Source organism: Solea solea, chromosome 4 (assembly GCF_958295425.1).
Source record: "Solea solea chromosome 4, fSolSol10.1, whole genome shotgun sequence".
Taxonomy (NCBI): Eukaryota; Metazoa; Chordata; class Actinopteri; order Pleuronectiformes; family Soleidae; genus Solea; species Solea solea.
In genome coordinates, this window is record NC_081137.1 from 16,890,009 (window position 1) to 16,911,267 (window position 21,259).

A 21,259-nucleotide genomic window follows, 5' to 3' on the forward strand; every position below is an offset into this window, starting at 1 on the left:
AGCAGCAGAAGGGAAGTTCCCTCCTAGTGCATAACGTAAACTTGGCTCCAATAAAAGCATCCGTTGGCACCTCAGTGGACAACAGGAAATCTTTGTTTATTAAAAAACATCCCGTTGTTGGCCTCGGGGTGTGTGACCCCTTTCGTGTGGATATTCTAGCCATGGTGGAGCCCCACATTTCAGGATCTTGGTTGACTGAAAAAAAGCTGCCACATCCTTAGGATAAACAACAATGGCATAAAGCATGTGTGTGTATACAGTATGTCCTCACAGCATTAGTTCTGCGTCAGATCCTCTGACCCTTGTCTGTGAGGTATGTGTTGTTTAACATAGTTCTAGACTTAGTGTCGGACATGCCCAACATTCACGGGCGCCGACACTTCAAGTTAGAAGTGGGCACAATCAAACAATTCCTTGACAAGCATGCTCTTTTCTGATCTCCGGCTGGAACACAGAATACAATGCAAATACACAAACAGCAACAAAAGGTGCTCAGTCCGTTTAATCGACCCAGTCAATGGGTTTTTATTACGTTACCAGCGACAGATCCACTTCATTCACAGTCAGAGTTCAACACATTTACATTTACATACACTATTGCCTCACATAAGTATGAACTATATACCAGAGAGTGGGTATTCAAATATATATATGTGGTTGGGTAAATGAAGTTCTAGGGTGAGCTCAGTGAGGAAGACTACTCTGTTGCATGCTTCACACTTACTGTTTTCATCTCTTCTAAGCTATCCGGCACAAATGTACAAATGTCTTTTCAAATATGTTGTTGCTTTCTGCTTTATTTCCTTTGGTTTTCTTGTACGCACCCTCCTTCCCATCGCCATCAAATCTTATCTGATTCATCATTCTTCAACCTGATTTAGTCTCATCGCATCAGGGGATTTTCCCTTTAAGCAGACGCGCTCAGGTTTGATTATCTTCCCCCATTGTGTCCAAAACAGAATCTTCAAAGACTATGAGCACATTATTCATATCAATCTGTAATAAATTCATTTTTATTTACTAGTCCCTATTGATTGAAATATATGTTAAACACTCATCTTAGATCATATTGCATTGCATTTGCCAGCAGTTGTTTCTGCAGGAATGAAAACAGACAGAACAGTTTAATTTTAGGAATATTTTCCTCTATCTGTTTAGATCAAAATGAGCTATCACAAGACGCAGGCTGTGTCATATAAAAAAAAAAATGTAGAAATGTGAAAAGTGAGTAAGTGAGCGTGTACAGTACGAGCAGTACCTGAGGTCACGTTTCCTTAAATGGCATGGGTACAATATTTGGTACAGTTTTAGGTCAAGGTGCATGTACAGCTCATCAGTGTCGTCACAGCACAAACGTGTGACTGCTCTCCTACCAAAGACACCGTCAACTAGTCGTCTCTGTGAAATTTATTCATGTCCTCTACATTCTCGACCGGCTGAGGCGCTGCATTCCTGGCACTCGCGGTCCTGCGGTTTTGCCTCGGGCGGTGCTCTGAGAACCAGTTGGAGATGGTCATGGCAAGGCGGAGGAGGCCCAGGTTGATGCAGTGCACCTCTGAGGCGAGGGGGATGTCAGAAAACAGTGCGTGGTCCCGGCACATGAGGGCACTTCTGCATTCAAAGTCTTTGACAATGTTGAGGATCTCCTGACGCTCCGCCTGCCGCATCATCCCCCGTACATTCAGAAGGGTGGAGATGTGCTTCTTCCTGTGCAGAGGAAGGATATCAGAGAGAGGATGAGGGGAAGCGAGGCAGACGGGTTTTTAATGAGAGCTGTGTCGGTTTGGTGTCATCGACAGCACGACTTTGAGTAATAGTCGTGTCTCTCTGAGTCACAGCATCTGTTACTGGTAATGAACAGACTGTTTTGTGTCACCGAACCTCGGGTGACAGACTTTTCCATAACTGTCCCCTCCCTGTGGAAAATTCCTCCTCAGACTGTGACTGCACTGACCGATTTACCATTAAAACACACCTCAAAATCTGCTTTTAATCAATGATTTATATTGTGTTTGCATTTTTAGGTTTTCGTTTTAGGTTTGAGCATTGTTAATTACTGCCTTCCTGAGTCTGCCATGTTGCTACAATAACCCGGAGAGGACAAAACTAAGGGATGGAGCAGGTTAGGAGGACTGAGATGTTTTCCCAAGTAGTCACAGGCTATGGATGAACTCTGCTGCCTTTAAATAAAGCACCTAGACACCTCAAGGAAGACCAGCGACTTTGTTCTCCCAAAATACCAACAGAGGGGGGATGCCATGCAGTAAACAAAAAGGATGAGTCAAGCAGTGAGTTAGCATGTCTCTATGTCTGAACTGCTATGTTTTGCCCTCCTCTTCCACAGCTCTCCCTCTTGGAGAGGCACCACTCTGTCTCCTGCAGGGTGGCAGGAACAGGAAGTACTCGGCAGCAGCTTCCTGTCTGCTCCAGGGAGGGTAAATGCGTCACATGCGGTTGTAGGTTGCCAACCGTCACCTGAGTCTCAGTCTGTGCATAAACAGCCTGGGCGGCGGGGTCACCACCAACCTCATCCCCCCTGAGGCCTCTCGGCCTCATCCATTCTCAAAGCATACCAGCACTCCTCTCCGAAAATAGCAAAGTTAATGTAGATATGTTTCCGCGCTCCTTTTCCTTGTTTTGATCCATTGTGACACACACACAAAAACACACAGTCTTATTATATTTGCTTTGTTTGGGCCGAGAGCCAAAAACAGCAAAGCTGAATGTGTAGCAGTAAGCATAAAATAATATACCACCTTTGGGGGTTCAGTGCAGATATATCTGTTTTAGACACTTCCTGGTTGCAACAAAAACATTCCAGCACTGTTCATGCGTTAAAGCCCTCACCGTATATCTGGGAACTCTTTCACCAACACAGCAACCTCCATCTGAATGGAGGGAGTGTCCTCCAGCAGAATGATGTCAGCAAGGTGGCAAATGATGCTGTCTAACCAGGATGAGTTTGATTCCTGGAGGAAAGACAACAAAAAATATGTAAATGCACAGTAGGTCATTTATGCCACCGTGGGTCACACAGGTAAAACAATCTGATGAAAAGTCTCCTGAAGCAGCGTGGGATCATGGGAATTATCCATTAGCACTGGCTAATTAGTAGGACCAAATATTTCCTTCTCCACTCTGATGTTTCATACGAGGTTTGCCCCAGTCTTATAGTCCGATATTATAATGAAGAAAAGTTAAATATTATATATTTAATTATAATGCAACCTAATTTAACTATTTATTAAATCCAAAAGGAGCATAAACATATTCCCTGGGCTGTTTTTTAGAATTAGTTTTTTTTACTAATATGTGAAAAAGTCACTTCACTAGTTGCGTATTATCAATGTTTATTGATGTTTACTAATGGCCTCTTCCACAAACCCTGAGAGGAAACACTAGATTAATACCTCCAAATGTCAGAGGCCAAACACTTTAGGTGATTTACTGGGTGAATAACAAAACTCCACCTCTGTTTTTCTAGGTCCTGTTTTTCCTTCATACGCTCAGGAAAAAGAAAGCTGAATTCTTTGGCTCCGCATTCAGTAAAAATAACGTCGTCTGTTGCAGAAAACCATTAAAAACTAATTTGCCCCGCAACCCCAAGTTCCCAGAGACACTTCATCTCACTCCTCGGTGAAAAAGGCCACCAAGGCCATCAGTGAGCCACATCAAAGCCAGCCAGCTGACAGGAACAGGAAGTTCCCTCTGAACACAGCAGCTTCCTGTTGTCAGCCGAGGTGACGGACACTTGTTTGAACTCACACACACAAAGGGGGCAAATGCCACACTGACAGGCCAAGTTGTTTTACACCCTCTTCCCCTCCGATGGTAAGTGCTAACGTAAGCCTGCGCCATCCATCTCCATCTCACTGACGGCAGCCATTTTTCAGCGCTCACTCCTGTATCAACACTGTCTGAGTTATTCCTGACATAGGAAGTTTGAGGGTCAGGATGCATTCACAGCCACCAGGCTCCAAGTTCGCTCTTTGCCAGCACCGCTCATCATTTTTTCACACAATCAGCATTTTGGAATCATTTATCATATTCGGAGTCTCCTGATGAAGGACGATTAGCGCTGTCAGGGAACCAGATCACATCCTTTGTGGGCAAAGTCCGTAAACATGTGTCATCTCTGACGACAATACCTGATTTATTACGTTTTTGTGTGAGGACCAGACTCACCAGATCTCTAAAGAGTCCTTTCAGCTGTTTGGCCTCATCTTGCAGGCGGAAGGCCATCCTCTTCCTCATCTTGGAAGATGTGCAGATGACCCGTCCCCGCATGATGGCTCGCACGTACTCGACCAGCACCCGTCGGTGCACCTCACCCACCAGCGTCTGTCGGTAACACATCACAGTTAATCTCTGAGTGTCTACATATGACCTGCGTTTTACTAAAACTAATCACAGATGTTACCTGGTATGGTGGAAAGTCCATTCGTCTGAATTTCTTGAAGTGCTGTTTAATGCTGCTTTCAATGGCCTCAAAGGCCTCGGTGTTATTCAACCATTTTCTTTTTATCAGTTTGTCAAAGAAAGGCTGAAATGACAGATCAAGATTTCATCAAATGAGAGTACACAAAGTACATCTATTCATGTCCTGACTCAAAAAGTTGAAACAAATTGATTGTATCAACCAAATACCAAAATATGCAGAACAAAGTAGGCCACTCATCTACTTAATTAGGACTTTCTTTTTACTTTTCTGGATTGATTTCAATCCAAAAATGTGTCTGACAAACACCATTCTCCATATTTGTAAAATTAGATCAGCAAATATTTCTACATCTGTCTATATAAATAAGAAATTATCTAATCAATCTTGACAAATGGACTGAATCTGATTCAGTGTAATTTTTCAATGAATAGTTTAAACTGCTTTAGGTGAGCCACGATATACAGTATGTGTGTCTTATTTATGGGACACCAGCTTTAAGGATTGACACTTGCTTAAGTTTTACTCACTCTGATGTGCTCAAACAGTCTGTCAGTCAGCACCCTCACTGACTGGTTGATGATCCTGTCCAAGGAGGAGTTGGCTCTCTGTGCTGACTCCTCGCTTCCCTGTGGGTCACACTGCCTGCAGCGCTCCACAAAGGATCTGGAGGACACACAGGAGAGAAATGATGTCAAGTATGAAAAGCCTGGCACGGTTTATTTGAATAAAAACTTGAAGTGTAACTGCTAACCTGAGAGGAGGGCAGCAGTTGACCAGAGCTATGGTCCTGGAAACATATCCGTCCCCTCGGTCTCCAAATTCTGCCTGAGTCTCATGAAACATCTCCACCTTCCTTTGGAAACTGAAATGTAAAGGAAAGTTCAATTAGAATTGCTACCAACTGTCAGTTTTTGGCTGAATATTTCCCTGTTTTTCTTCCTGAAAGCAGGTACTCACTTGTAGAGAAATTCAGCCAATCCAGTCACACTACAGCGAGCCACTCTCGCCCCTAGAAACTGGTTCACAGATGTTGATTTGTCCAAATCCACTTTTAGCCTCTGGAATTGTGAGAGACAAGTGATCAGAAAACACATGTTTAAATAGCAATTTTCCAAGATCTCATTTACTCAGTAGAAATGTGACCTAAAAGTACCTGGATGACAGAGCGTGCCAGGTGTGACTGATATTCCTCTATGTGCAGAGTCTGAGCCCATCGCCTCTCTTCGTCATCTAGAACCTGAATGAGCTCTGTTGTCACCTTATCCTGGAAATCATAGCAGAGAAAATTAAATAAATCGGCTGTCCACATTTTCAGAGACACAGTGAAACATTGAATTTTACTTACACTGACAATACTGATGCAGTCCTGTTCCAGCCTGTCCACAGTGTCTTGAAGAAGAATAGGTTCCAGAGGGGCATAGTTGATAGGTGTGGTTGTGCCAATGGTTCCCAGGACATCCCTGGTGGAACGTGATTAATTGTTAGTAAACCAGTTCAGTGTTGAGGTTATTATACTGTAGCATGAGCGCATCCTACCTGTTGTAGATGTTGTAGAACCAGTCCAGCAGTGAATAGACATCTGTAATCTGCAGCGGGCCACTGGTAATAGTCTGAAGACGTTTGGCCACAGCTCGATGGTAACTTTCCAAGTACACCTGGAAGGCAGAAAACTCCTCTGGGTAAATGGACACAGCATTCCTCCTTGCTGCATCCAGATCATCCACCATGCGGCTCCTCAGGCGCTCCAGGTACGAGGCTAGTTGTCCTGCCTGGGTATCCACCTGATGAGGCAGGCTCCAGTCTGCAGCCTCTGCCACAGCCTGTCTCCACTTAATCTTCAGACGCCGGGGACGCTGGCTGGGCTGGATATGTGGGTTTTCTTCTGATGGCTTGGTTGCCTCTCTCAGGGCCCAAGCGGCATCAGTATGCTCCTCCTGTTGGATCACCAGCACCACAAGCCCAAGGTTGGGACCAGCACTGGGCTGCCGAAGAGACTCTCGCACTACATCCCACATTTCCTTCTGTAGGGCCTCATACAGGAGCTCCACATCCTTAGCCTTCCGTCGGCCTGAGTCCAGTGTCGCATTGGTGCTGAGAGCGTCATCAAAGGATGCGGATGAGAAGGGCATCGTGCCAGGTGGAGTACTTGGGAGTGTGGGAGTGAGGGTTGGAGAAGCAGGGGTTGGCAGGTGTGACAGCAGCTCACACTCTCGCTCCAACTCCTGAATGTGTGTGTCTGCCAGGAGAAGGTCCCTGTGGTTGACCAGATGTAGGATCTCCAGCACTGAGGGGAGCAGGAAGAGACACATATGTTTATGTTAATGTGCAAAATTCACAAAATGCAGAACTGAATGAGAATATTTCTCTCTTTAAAGTACTTGTGCATGTGCCTGACTGACAAATTGGGTTATGTGTCGCTCATTCTGGCAACTGTTCTATTGTGAGTCAGGTTCCCTGTGGAGTCAGTGAATGGCAGCCTGGTTGAATGCCTATCCAAAGGAACTTGGAGTAGGAGGAAGTAAGTTCATTTCCTCATTTGACAACCTACTGTTGATGTCAGTAGGTGACTCAGGGATCTGGGAACTTAGGTCTTATTGGAGACCTTGGTAGGATTATGAGAAACTCCAGTTGAGGCTTTACTGGGTATAATAAACTCATACACGTACGATTCTTTTAGGTTTAATCAATATATAAATGTTTGTTGGTTATCATAGATTAGATTTACTGGGGGCCAATCCACCATTTTTATCAGAGGGATGCCTTCAATGCACAATTAAAGTGACAGAAACATGTTTACCAATGGATCCAACTTGTTGAGCCACCCCGCCTTTTTGCAAGAAATCAGTCAACTGGGCACTTAACACTGTTGGACCTCCTATAGAACCGCCCGTTTGTGATCCGGATTTTATTACCTGAGAGAGGCTCTCTTTTTTTCACCACCGGCTCCTCCTCATCTGTTTCCTCCTCAGTCTCTTGGGAGGCCTTGTCTGACAGGGAATCCCTCTTCAGCTTGCCCAAACTGACCATCCTGAGGAAGGACGACCGTCTGGAGGCCTCCGCCTCACTGACTGCGCTCAGGTCCCCACAGGGCAGGCTTTCCCTGCGCTCCTCCTTACGTCGACCTGTAATGCTGCACAACAGCCACAGAAGCAGCAAAGAACGTCAGTGACAGCCGCTCGCAAGGAGCTTGAATTCTGATTCCTGACCGCGTGATTGGCATGAGCACATACAGTATGAACAGGGAATGCCACTTAGTCGCAGGCCTGCCCTGACTGCTGCTGTTAAAAATAGTTCCATTCACTTACCACTGTTACGTACACGCCATGTAATTGGGAAACAAAAGAGGTTCCGTAGATCAACAGATTGTTAAGGCGCATTGCATAACTCGGCAGGAAAAACAACAGACTATACAGTATGTTGTTGTTTTACTGGCCAGCGACAGTGTGACAAGTGATTTTCCATTTTTGCTGTTACATTTTCGAGTTTGATGCATCAAAAGCATAGAAATCAACTGTTCTATTCATGTCATAGGAAGGCTTTTAGAACATTGCAATGTTGCATCAATCAGTATCCTAACAAATGATTAATCTAATGAAATACTGACTGTATGGACTCTACATGTAAACAAGATTGTTTTACTCTTTGCAAACAATCCATTATTAAATCAGCTTCGAACACATTCCTCCTCCCCACCCCCCTTACCGAAGCAGGGTCATAATTCCCTCTGATCCACTGCGTAGCCTTTTCTTTTTCTCCCTCTCTGTGGGGAGTGTTTTTGAGTCTCCGGGGCTGTAGTGGGGGTAGCTGCCTCCCCACATGCTGCGTCCTGAGATGCGAAGCCCCTTCCCCAGTTTTCCAAGGGTTTTGATGGGTGACACTCCACAGATCCGCTCCAGGGTCCCTCTCAGGGGTCTCCCTTTAGGGTTCCCAGCACCGTGCTTCTCTGCATTCACCTCGTTTTCCTCCTCCTCTCCGTCACGAGAGGTCCTGAACTGGTGGTTACCTTTGAACTTCCCCATGATGAGCCCTATGTCGCCTTTGTTCTTCTCACCCTCATCCAGGTCCACATCCTCAAAGGGGTTCAGGTTCTTGTTCAAATCCTTCAGGTCATTGAGCTCATTCAAGTCCCTGAGGTCCAGCCGGGGCAGGATCAGTTCCCCGTTTGCTCTCGGGAACTCGTGGCAGCTTTTGGACCTCCCCGGGAGCTTCTTTAGAATGGGCATGGTTGCAAGTGAGATTTAAAAATAAACTGAAACACAAGAACAATGGTTATGAGTGTTTAGTTGTAGAATTCAATCGAGAATCAAGATTTTGTCAAAGCAGCTGCTTGAATGTGAGAATCAGATCAGCTCAACATCATTTATTTTGTTTATTATTTACCCAAATGTTGTCTGGTGCCTTTATTTTTAATGGGATAAACCTTTTGCAGTATTGATGATATTTAATGAACACAATACAACATAGATTACTACATCACTCGTTATATCAGCACGCGGACAGTTTATATAAGCAGAATCAAAAACATCCTTTCCGCTTATGTAATATCCTTCACTAAACAAATGAGGAAATACGTATTGAACGCATTGTTGCATTTACATGCACAGCACTGCAGCCTTACATAAATATTGTATCACTTCTAAACAAACACTTGTGTCAGTCAGGTCAGGAAAAGGTTGACATGCAGCTTGTTGATAAGAACCGACGTGTGAGTGACAGGACTGGTGTTTAAAGTGAGAGATTGAACATTTTGTCACAGTTTTCTAAACAATTCATTCCTCATTTAAAACCTTTTTTAATTTCCAGAGATACTTGGGTTAGAGAACGTGTTTGAAGTCTGGAATATAATGACTGTACATGCAGTTACTTTCAGTCACTTACAGTAACTCTCCTCTAAAGTGTCAGGGGAAGATGATACAGGGAATCAGACCGGATTCTGTGTAGTTCTGTCAGGCTTCGGCAGCGTGATGCACATTATTTCCTAAAGCAATAGTTCCTGTGAAATTCCTTATTTGGGTCACTGTCCTCTTTCGTTCGGCCCAGCAAGAAATGAAAGCACTATCCACGGGGACATCCCAAGTATTTTAATGGCGCTAAAAATGATTTGTTCATGGCCCCAAACCACCCAATTACACACACACACACACTCGACTACAAAGACGCAAACAACTATAATTAACTATTGCAAGATGCATCCAACACTTGAGCAATAGCATATTGTCAGGGAGACAAAGGAGAGGGTTTTGATAACAAAACAAAAAAACCTGTATCATTGTGTGATTCAGACTGCTGAAGCCTCATCAGCTATAAGTGCATCTTTAAAAAACTGCACAAGGATTGAGGATTTTATCCCTCCCCGTCTCCAAGTGTAATCCCATTAGGAAGGGATCATTCCACAGCCAGCGCGGAGGGGAAGAAAAAGTCGTCCAAAACTGTTTTAAGTGTACACAAGGGCATCTGAGTATTGTTTTCACAAGATACTTATGAAAGTATAAACCTTTATTGCTGTTGGACACTATTGCTCACAATTATTCCCATATGTAGAAGCATTTAAAGGCTTTTTAACTTCTTTTTTTTTTTTACACTCAATAAACTGTGAATTGTTGTTTGTCTCTGTATGTTTGTCCTGTGGTTTACCCCGCCTTTTGCCCTATGTCTGCTCCAGTGGATCTAAAAACGTGTTTGTTTGTTTGTTTTTAATATAACTCACATTCATTTTCTCTGTCTAAGGTGCTCACCTTTCACCTCCACTCCCATTTGTATCTGAATTTAAAACGAAAGGATATTGAGTGTGTGTAACTCACAAAGACATGACTCACAAGCCTAGAGTGTAATGAACTAGATCTTTATCTAGTACATAAAGTCCACGTTATTTAGTAATGATGTTACTTTGGAAAATAACCATGAGATCTATACAGAGCCATGTATATTAACTTAACTTTTACGCAACAAAAATGCTTTTGAAACATCCATTTATTGTGCTTTTTTTTTTTTTTTTTTTACTATCTAACTAAATGTAACTTGTATTATTTGATCAGATTCTCACAAAAGCTAAGTGCAGGAATACTGTTGAATGCAAAAGGCTGTTAAAAATTGATGATTCCCTCTGAAGGAAAACCTTTTCTTGGGAGAACAAAAGGTGGCATAAAGACAGCAGAGATCAGTGAAGATGGTTCATCAATATGCAACAGTTCTCACACTAAACACTAAACTCAAACCATGGGTGGTGGTGTGCAGCTCGCGTACTGTAAATGTGATTTTGCTCACGAGAACATCACTAAGTCAAAGGATGTCATTTCCTCGATTACAGGTCAAACCACACAGGTTTCACAGAATCTATCAGTTTCCAACATGAATCGACAATGCAGCAAAGTGAGAGACACACATTATGGATTAAAAAAAAGAAGAGAGAAGAAAATGATCACATACAAATGCAGAGAAAACACAAGTGATGCGAACGCTGAGGATGAGACTCACCTGATGCGATGAATGCAAGTGTCTCAGTACAATGTCATCCTGGAGTGTGCCGGCTGAGCTGGCTGCCAGGCTGTAAAGTGTGCGAGTGTGTGCGAGAGACTGATGAGTGTGAGAGCGTGTCTGAAAGTACTTGGTGACTCAAGAGAGCAATGTGGCTGCCTGTGGTTTCCTGACGGGCTCTATTGTGGTGGAAGGTGATATGTTTTCCTGAGGAAAGGCCCGTCCCGTCCTTTCTCCCCCTCCTACGCCACTGACCCTCTGTCCCCACCTCCCCAACGCCCCCCGGCCCTCCATCCCCAACCAACCCTCCCCCCACACACCCGCACCCCTGGGACCCTTCCAACTGCACTAATTGCATTAACTGTACACCAAGGGAAGAGAAGAGTTGAGCAGAGCTTTCACCAGCAGTGCTTTATGTTTTCATCGGCTCTTAACACAGCGTGTCTGCATGGACATTGGGCCCTGACCTGTTTCTATTCTGAAGTTCACGATGAACGGCACTATGAGGATGATCCAGTGTCAATGGCCTTGAGTACAAATTCCATTCGTACGCCATCTGCGGCGTACTTTTCCTCAGAGGAAGAGCTTAAGTGGACTGACCTGAGCTGAAGTGACAATCAACACACTGCTGCTGCCACATTGTCTTTGGTTAAACGCTGGACTCCAAGGTCACTGCGGCCATGACATGGCTCTAATGTCACATAAAGAACAGAGCGGCTGGAGGACATAACAGTTGAAGGATTGATGAGAGGAGTGTGTGTGCGCACGCGTGTGTATTTAAAAAACAACAAAGTGTCATGTCAAAAGAAACCCCATGGCAAACATGACCTATGGCTCCCTCCTGCCACCCAGTGTACAGTTTGGGGCAGGACAGGAGGTAGTCGACTGTTAAGACATGACATAATTGGGCAGTTAACGCCATAATCATCCACACTCACAGCCACTATATTAGGTACAGTTAAAGGCACGTGTGAAAGCAAATATCTGACCTGCTGGACTTCAAATGACTTTGGGCTAGTCTGACTTTTATACACTTCTGATCTACTGTCACACAGTAGATCAGAAGTGTATAAAAGTCACACAGTCATCACTGTCACACATAATCAGCTCTAGAGATTACAGCAAATGGTCCAAAAGAGAGAAACTATCCCATGACTATCACAGAGTTCAGAGGAGAATGGCCAGAATGATTTAAAATAGAAAGGCAACAATAACTGAACTAACAAGATATGAACTATATATATATATATATATATATATATATAATCCACATATGGGACATTTAGAGATGAATACTTCTTAAAATACATAGATGAGCCAAATGAATGCGTTAATACATTTTCTACAGAAAATATTACAGTACAACCAAAAATTTCATTGCAACAATACATTGTTTATTTCTGTATAAGACAACAACACCTTTGTAACCTAAACTCCATCTAACTAAACTAAAATACATGAGGTTATATCTTGTGTGGTGCTGATGGTGGTTACTAGTTAGGTACAATACTAGACTTGTGCATTTCTATTAACAACTCTACATTGTTTTGCTCATGCTAAACATTATATATACATTATATAGTCTAGAAGAGTGACACCACTCATGTCTTATCAATAATATCTGTCCGTCAGGTAAAAGACTGTTAGCTTAGCATTGGGACGAAAACTGCCAAACAAGCCTAATAAAATTCCCCTAATAGGAAATCTAACTTCACTAATTAATGTTTGATGAACCCTCACAATATACAGAACTGCTAGCTGTGGTTCTAAAGAAGATAATGTGTCGACTGTTGATTTTTACCAGGACAAATAACATTTTCAGTATGATTATCAATGAGGTAAGCTGATGCACAAGAGGACAAAAAATTGGGCTTTTAACCAGAAGGTTGTCGTTGGTTGTGCCTTTGTACGTGTTTACTACTTTCATGTAAAAATGATGGGTTACATGCAGAGGTCAAATTCATGATCACTAATTGGTGCAGAAATAACTAATTCTAATAAAGAGAAAAGTTGATAGGAGACCAGAGAGGACTAAATAATACTTACGAATATGTCACATGTAAGCTGCATTTCATGCACAGCATAGACATGTAAAAATGGATAAAAAAAGATTTCTATTTGAATAAAAGTGCCAAACCAGAGCAACCAAACACACTGTTTATATTACTCTTTTGGCAGAAATTAAAAATACTCATATCTAAGTGTATAATCACTTTCAAATATAAATCGTTTGGTTTTCAGTCTCCAGATGAGACTTTTACAGCCACTTTAGACAAGAGCCACGATTTATGGAGGCTGCTATTTGACCACACAATGGCAGCCTGAATGGATGAGTCGTCGGAAGCTTATTAAAAGGTTATTGAAGATGTTATTATTGCAAATGAAGAAGAAGGGTGGTTCAGTCCACATAACCTGATGCATAAACAAAAGAGGAAGGAGGAGGAAATTGGCAGAGAGAGTGGAAGAGACTTTACATCCTTTTTGGCATGTTAAGGCCACCGTAGGTCCCCCAGTGCACTTGGGAAAGGGAGATTTGAGCGATGGAGTCCTCTCTCTCTCTCGCTCTGCAGTCTCATGTCACTGAAGCTTATGAATCTTACGTACTGGACCTTTAATTATCGAGTTCCCCATGTCTTGTACAATGGTCAATGTTGAATAATGCTTTTACTATGGTTTATTTTTCTGAAGATAAGTAACATTAGTAGTAGAGAACTCTCTCTTCCCTACTGCTCCATGAACGACAACTGCTGTCTAGTCCGTGTAGTAAAAACAGCGTGGACCCCCCCCCCCCCCGACTTTAGGAGACAGATATCAGAATGGTACTGATCTTCTGTGTGTGTGTGTGTGTGTGTGTGTGTGTGTGTGAGGGTCAGAGGGTCTGGTTTTGGCCTCGAGTGTGGTGGTGGTGGTGGTAGTGGTGCTGTTGTGGGTTGTTGAAGTGGTACGGCTCGTGGCGGTAGTGGCTGTGACAGATGACCGGATGCTCAATGCCTTTGCTCTGCAGCTCGTCCTGCTTGTGAACGCCCTCCAGCTTCCCCATCAGCTCGTAGATGAAGGTCTGCAGAAGAGCACAGGGTGTCACAGGGATCCAACAAGCCTTTTCATAAACTTGTCATAAAGTAACTCCACAATGTTTAGATTTTTATCAGACGTTACAGAAATATACATGTATCTACACTGTGGTGTCAACAATTTTCAGAAAAAACTGGGTGTATCCCACTGACAAATATCAGTTCCATCATTATTATGTTAACTATTATTGCTTTTTATTGTGTTATCTATATATTCTCAGTATTTTAAATATCTTATATCCCTATATTTTGTATTTCAGGTCAGGTTTGGTCAACTGTTGTCATTTTAAATGCGCTATCTATAAATTTTGTTTTGAGCTGATCCCAATGTCGCTAGAAAACCTCAACTGAGGGCCAAATTTAAATATATCTGGAACTAAAAACAATCCCCACCGGATCCTTTATTTACTGTTTGAGTAATATTTGCTACAGTTCCAAATAGTCCAGCTGCAGTTTATATTAGGGGGTTTGAATGGTCAAACCAACCAGAGTGTGAGTTTTACCTGACCTACACTGTCCGTAAATCTAAATCCTGCACAAAAAAGGGTGTATATTTTTTCCACAATATTATATGATTTAGGCCATTAAACACAATAATACTTCCTAGAGGAGCTAAGAAGCTATGATTAAAAGGAAAATACTGTAGTCCCAATTCACAAATATCAGTTTCTTGAGTACTACTTTATGTGGAAAACATCTGGCCACTGTAACCTTGTGTCCCAATTTTCACCATTAATAACACAAAAGACATTGTAAAACAAACAGCAATCACCACGTTGAATAGTGAACTGCACCAAGCAGATTCAGCGTTAAGTCATTTTCCACCCCGTTTGTTTCAGAAGGATTTACAGTCTCGTGTCCAAAGATGGAAGACATCCCAGAACAGTCCCAGAAGACTTAACTCCAAGGCCAAGTGGAGGAAGTTCCCACTCTGTGTACTATGCTGTGTTACGACATTATTGATGGATTCACGTGCAGCACAGCACACAGATGTGGTGCACTATGTCAAAAGAACAAGAAGCGGTGAGCAAAAACAAAACACAATGTCTCAAACAAATACTAACCCGGGCATTTGTTGACGGGTTGCCAAATGAAGTTTCGGACTCCTCCATCTTAGACCCAGAAGCTCCTCCTTCTTTAACCAACTACTATGATGTTTTTAATATTTTGCAATCTTCTAAATTCTATTGGATTCATTTTATTGTGGTCTGTCATCTTCCAGACCGCCACCGAGTTGTAGTTCTAGGTCTGTTTGGCAGCATCTTGGGTTGCCAAATTCTTGTGATGTGACCAAAATCTGGCAAAACTGGCACCATTGTTTTCTGTTTCCCTAGGACGGACCTGTAACCGTGAACCACCCACAGCCTTGTGTTCATGATATTAATATAAGTTGATGTTATGGTTATTGTAATGCAAAGGCTACGGGAAGGAACGCAGGCAGAAAATACATCGCCAATGGCAACCACCTTATATACTGTATACAAGACTGCAAAAATGTAAATAAAAATTTTAGCCGAGTCATGTTCAGGCTGTCTTTTCTGAGGATTACGTCTTTGAAATGACCCGGCACAAATGTGTTGTTAACAGCTTCATAGTTCATAAATGACCTAAAATGACTGTATCAGAATAATATCGGTATCGGTAGATTCTCCAGTTTTTGATATCGGTATCGTATCGGACACGAAAAAGTGGTACAGGGACAGGTTTGGGTAAGATTCAGTCACTGAATACAAATTGCAAAGCATGGAGCCTGCTGCTGCTGTCTTCCGCCACAAGGGGGCGCATATGGCTAAAAGGAACCCTTTTGTCCTAATGTCATGAGAAGTGTCACAATGTAATCCCTGACAGTGATACAATGACAGAACGATGAGTGTGACAGACACTGGGTCACAAACAGTCAGGAAACAACAGTCATCTAACAGTCTAACAGTCATCATCAGAGCACATGTGTGTCTTTAAACTGTTTAGTCAAATATGCATTGGTTTTTTCACTAATTCAAGAATTAATAAAGATTGTTTTTTTTACATCCTTTCTTTTGTACTGTCACTAATACTTAAATGACTCTCTCTTAAGGTCAAGGCTGATTATTGTTTCTTATTTTTGGCATAATTATGTATAATACTACCCTGCATTTACATTGTTACTATAGTTTAAGTTGTTAAGTTGTTAAAAAATAATGATAAAGCAAACCCATCCTCTCTTATGACCTAGATCTACTCAGGAGCTGCCTGCTCCTTTGCCTGTTTGCCTGTCTGACTAGAACACAGTGTCCAGAGAGACTCGTTTTTCTGAGCCTTCACAGTGGAGAAGAAAAGGAAATGGAACACAGAGAGTCATTGTTGAGGTATGTGGGGGAGACCGTGGACTCCACAAATACACATCTGCATATTTAACGTGCATGTAAACTGGATCATGTCGGAATGTGTACATTAAAAAAAGACATACCTCTGTGTTGTTACTGCACTTCTGAAGAAGCTCCTGTTTTAAAAAAGAAAAGAAAAAGGGAGTGTTGTAAGAAGCCAGTCAAGTGATCATCATTTACTATCTAATATTCCACTAAAAAAACACCTTGTGATACTTATCTGTTAATATGATAGTATCATATTAACAGTTTCAATTAACATGTTTAATTTATTCTCTGAGCAAAATCGGTGCATCCTGCTGCGACCGTGTTTTGGTGAATGATTTTATTATCTTTTACAATGCTGTATTATTTTAAACGATCTATTTCATGATCAGCATTGGCTCATACAGTTTGAATGATGTGGTCTTATTTACCTGTAACTTTTTCACCCTCTCCTCATCGTTAGGCAGGTCAATCAAGTCATCGATGTTCACCTCCTCTGGCATGTCAGCCTGCTGAAGTACACACACACACACACACACACACACACAGATCACCATACAACATTCTCCTCATTCATTCCCACTTCAGTCTTCTGTAGTTTTCCCCGACAATACCACATGTATATGCAATAAAACTTCAGTGTCACACAAACATTAACCATGAAATAAAGTTTGTATTGATTGATAAAACAGCTTTAGAATGCACTTGAAATTTATTTATTGAATATATATGCCATTTAATCACTATGACAGGTCCTGTGGTTAACACTGGGGTCTGTCTGTAAAGACATGGAGATGGATTCGGCAACAACACTGCATGTGCATATCTATTACTTCATGATTCATAACAGTAATTAATTCATATCAGTGAAGCATATGTTGAATGGTACTCAAACACTCACACTCTTCTCTTTTGACTGTTCCAGGGTGCTCTGTTCCAAAAGAGGCTCCCATGGTAAAAGGTCTGTATTTATATAGCACTTTTCTAATCTTGATGACCACTCATTGGCATGTGGATTAGTGGAGCCGGGAATCAAACGCACAACCTTCAAGTTGATGGGAACAAATGCTTACTTAAAATTCTGTGTAATTGGGTGCATTCGTTTTTTATCTTTACTGTCATTATGGTGCGATTTGGGAATAAATAAATGTTAATTATGCTAAAAATATCTATTCATAAAATAAATTGAGGTAACTGTCTGATAGTGCTGGTAATCAGTGACACAGTATAATTTGTAACTGTATCATCTAGTGACTAAATGCTCATTTTAGTGCATTTCAACAAAATTCAAAATTCTACACAATTTAGTCACCATTGCAGTATATTTCAGCATATTTTTCAGTAATGGTTCAAACAAATATTAAAGAGAAACTCATACACTGATCACTACCAGCATAAATGACATGAAACTCCCAACCACAACTGTTACTGGTGGTGGAGTTGCATTGTGGGTAATGCAGTTCCAAGTTTGGACAAGGAAGAAAAATGTAAAAAAAAAAGTTAAATGTTATCTCACATGTCTGACAGTCTCATGTTGGAATGCATAAACTGACTTCAGTAGCCCAGTGCTCACTGAGTTATGGCTAAAACCGGGAAACCTTAAAAATGTTCAAATGAAAAAACAAATCATTTAAAGTCAAATTTATTCCTCACATTTACCAAAAATAAAATTTTTAATCACTTGGAACCGGCTGAACCCACTGCACATGGCATCTTTTGTGGGTTTAAGCTCTTATGAGCAACAATGCTCGGGTCGTACAGAAAAAAGGGGCCTGCTATGAGTGAACAAACGGTCATTGTACTGCTGCTGAGTGAAGGGACGCGCGTCCCACAGCCTTCCACACCAACGCACTGTACTGTAGTGTGTGGAATTAGGGGCCGTGGCTGCAGCAGCTCCACCGCCCACCGGATTCATATCATTCTCTCTCTTACTCAAAAATATTACCTCAATATCATATTTTTCAATACTGATAAAAGTACAATAAATACTGACCAGCGACAACAGCTGTCTGGTTTTTATTGTTTTTTCAGTTACAGAGATTAATAAAAATAGAATAATTCAACCTCACATTATCCAGAATACAGTTTGGATGAGTGCAATTAAAATAATTATCTTGACATCAGGGGCATTTTGTTCTCAGAGACTTGATTAATTGCACCAAGTGTGGCCAGATGTTTTCCTCCAAAAGTTGGCAGTGCAGATACGAAATGCAGAACAAAAGTATTATTGTAAGTATAATAAATGTTACCGTTAGTTGAGCAATCTTGTGTCTGTTCGTAAAAGGTTCCTCCATTAAGATAAGACTTATATAGTTACTGCAGCAAAGACAGTAAAGATAAAGGTAATAAATAATAGACATGTATTTCCACATTATGTGAAAATATAGAAAGATATTAATGACACAACACAACTATGAAAGGTTAATTATAGACAGTTCCCTTGATATTTACAGTATAAACAAGGATTGAACATGAGATATTGTACATGTATTGTATTGAATATCGCACTTATATTATAAAAGTATATTATATTGCATGTGCTGAGAGAGCCGTCTAAGAGCTGCAGGCTGTTAATTTAATGTTTAAAACCACAATTCTAAAGCCAGACGTACTGTATTCTTGTGTTGAGCTGAGAACACCAAGAACCTTGGATAAAATACTGTAAATATCTTAATATTTGTTGATGGGATAGAGTAGTCTATAAATAAGAGTTGTGTGTAATATAGTATACACACAGTATAGGTTTATACTTCTTTTGCCTACTCCTTTTCAAACATGTGAATGCTGCACAATAAACTATGACTAAGATTATAAAAAGAAATTCAATATTTCAATATCTGACAGTCTCTGAATTGCTAAATTCAATTACAAATCAATATTTATCAAACTTCTTTTTACACGGCACAATCCTACACTGAACAGTATGTCCAAAAGGTCTCTTCTTGTCCTACGTCTCCCCCCCTGAGAGACATACAGTACAGTAGGGCCCAGATGAACTTTTTACCTCCCCCAGGGACATAGAGGGACCACACCCCCCCTCTGGCTCCTCTGGCTCAGGCCCACACTGTCCATGTAAGGCAGTAACCTTCATCACATGCATGCTCTCACTGTGAGAGGACAGCAGGACAACAGGACAACAGGACAGGAGGAAGCAGCACATCTGCAGGATCCCTGTCCTTGTAAGGAGAGTCATGTTGTCCCACCTCTGCTCTCCATTCAACACATCATTCATCATCATCATCACAGGAGGCCTGAGCTCCAGCACTGCAGAGGCAGCCTTGTTTCGTGCGTCATGATACTTTCATTTTTACTTTTAACCTCATTTCTGCTAGAATATTTATTTTTTTAACATAATAAAATATTGTTTTAGGTTGTTGTTTTTTTTGTTGCTCCCATAAAGTGGGTCACAGAAGAAACCAGAGCACAGAGCTTCTCCCCCTCCTCTCTCACCACCACTCACCTGTCCCGCGTACAGTGCGTCCAGACGCTCGTCGATCCACTTCTCCACGTCCAGTCTCCTCTGCAGCTCTTTCCTGTTGTACTTGACGGTGACGCGCGCGTGTCTCTTGGAGATCTGACACCCGTGGTCCTGAAACGAGTCCAAATCCGAAGTGGAGTCGCTCGCCTCGGGCGTCGTGTCTGTCCGGTCTTCTGCCATGTCTGCACCACTGGACGAGTCGGACTGGTTTGTGTCTGTCTCTCAGGCGCAGGAGGGGAGAGAGGAGAGGAGAGAGGAGAGGAGAGAGGACAGGGAGGCGACGACAGCGCAGACTGGCTGCAGAAGTATCTTCCCTCTGCTGGTGTTTATTTGTACAGATAAACTCTCCACCTTAGATCTCTAATATCTGATATCTTGTCAGCCGCCAACTTGACGTGTGATGAAACGCCTCAAACTTAGGCTCAAACTGTATCAGGTTGTCTCTTGTTATCTCTCACTGATCTGCAAATGTAAACTGAGACAGCAGTGTGTGTGTGTTTATAGAACGCGAGGCCAGTGCAGGGAGTACACACAGCTGATGAGAGGTTACAGCTGTAGGTGTGTGTGAGGCAGCTGAGGGGCAGAGGTTCTCCATTTTCACATGTTTTAGCAGAAGCATCAACACATTCATCTGGGGCGGATTATGCTCCAGTGGAGCCCTGGGCAGAGACTGGAAAAGGGCCCCCACTCCACACGCAACCCATCATGCACAAATCGGCAGTGGTACAAAAGTGCCACAAAAGAAAAGAAAAAATTAGGTTTAAAAAAAATAAAGATATTTTGGTTGGCATGTAAGGCAGTGTTTCTCAATCCTGGTCCGCTACACCCACTGCATGTTTTAGATGTTTCCCGCTCCATCACACCTGATTCAAATCGTCAGCTCCTCAACAGAAAGTCTGGTAAGGACTCAGTGATTTGAATCAGGTGTGTTGGAGGAGGGAAACATCTGAAGCATGTGGGTCCAGAGGAGCAGGATTGAGAAACCATGATTTAAGGAATCCCACTGATTCTACCACTAGCTACATGTACTTGATGTCAGGCAACACCTGGCTAATAATAATAATAATAATAATAATGATATGATTGAGGGACCATATTAGACATATCACATATATTAACCTTTGTTATTTGACTGAGGGCCCCTTCAAGACATCAGGCGTGGATATCATAGCCTATAGCCTAAGGGGCCTATAAAGACATCACATAATAAACCAGTGTTATTTGGCTTCAGGGTCCCATTAAAATACCGGGATAGTAGCACAGAGGTTTGGGCTTCTGTCTGGGCAGCTGTCAATCCCACTGGTGTTCACTCGTATGTGCCTTGCTTTATCATCAGGTTTCTAAATGGGCAGATAATTGTTTACAGGCTTCCATTCAATCAGACTTCAACAGAGTCGCCCCCTGGTGGCTATTCAGTATATTATTACTTTCGGGTTGGACTCATCCG

General features: G+C 42.1%; 2 protein-coding genes across 2 annotated transcripts; both read right to left on the reverse strand.

Moving 5' to 3' along the window:
• Positions 1–484: 484 nt before the first annotated feature.
• On the reverse strand, positions 485–11,126 carry exoc3l2a (exocyst complex component 3-like 2a). The gene is made up of 13 exons (XM_058628420.1): positions 10,916–11,126; positions 8,144–8,690; positions 7,354–7,571; positions 5,978–6,725; positions 5,787–5,901; positions 5,595–5,705; positions 5,399–5,499; positions 5,193–5,303; positions 4,969–5,104; positions 4,421–4,543; positions 4,186–4,341; positions 2,848–2,969; positions 485–1,707 (listed from the first exon to the last, which is right to left on the reverse strand). Exons 2-13 carry the CDS (start codon positions 8,662–8,664, stop codon positions 1,389–1,391), a joined length of 2,781 nt encoding a protein of 926 aa, XP_058484403.1. The 5' UTR covers positions 8,665–8,690; positions 10,916–11,126; the 3' UTR covers positions 485–1,388.
• A 1,161-nt stretch (positions 11,127–12,287) lies between these two features.
• On the reverse strand, positions 12,288–20,281 carry ppp1r14aa (protein phosphatase 1, regulatory (inhibitor) subunit 14Aa). Its single transcript, XM_058628389.1, has 4 exons — positions 19,795–20,281; positions 16,766–16,846; positions 16,433–16,465; positions 12,288–13,973 (listed from the first exon to the last, which is right to left on the reverse strand). The coding sequence occupies exons 1-4, from the start codon at positions 19,990–19,992 to the stop codon at positions 13,785–13,787; spliced, it is 501 nt and encodes a 166-aa protein (XP_058484372.1). The 5' UTR covers positions 19,993–20,281; the 3' UTR covers positions 12,288–13,784.
• Between the last annotated feature and the right edge of the window lie 978 nt (positions 20,282–21,259).

What these genes read in the sequence shown, in the direction of transcription:
- exoc3l2a (XM_058628420.1), bottom strand. Translation starts at nt 8,664, where the DNA reads ATGCCCATTCTAAAGAAGCTCCCGGGGAGGTCCAAAAGCTGCCACGAG. An exon ending in AACTGCTGCCCTCCTCTCAG is followed by an intron (nt 5,105 to 5,192) that starts GTTAGCAGTTAC and finishes TGTGTCCTCCAG; the next exon opens with ATCCTTTGTGGAGCGCTGCA. An exon ending in AAGGACTCTTTAGAGATCTG is followed by an intron (nt 2,970 to 4,185) that starts GTGAGTCTGGTC and finishes TCTTTCCTCCAG; the next exon opens with GAATCAAACTCATCCTGGTT.
- ppp1r14aa (XM_058628389.1), bottom strand. Translation starts at nt 19,992, where the DNA reads ATGGCAGAAGACCGGACAGACACGACGCCCGAGGCGAGCGACTCCACT. An exon ending in ACGCACTGTACGCGGGACAG is followed by an intron (nt 16,847 to 19,794) that starts GTGAGTGGTGGT and finishes TGTGTACTTCAG; the next exon opens with CAGGCTGACATGCCAGAGGA. An exon ending in AGTGCAGTAACAACACAGAG is followed by an intron (nt 13,974 to 16,432) that starts GTATGTCTTTTT and finishes GCTCTTCTGCAG; the next exon opens with ACCTTCATCTACGAGCTGAT.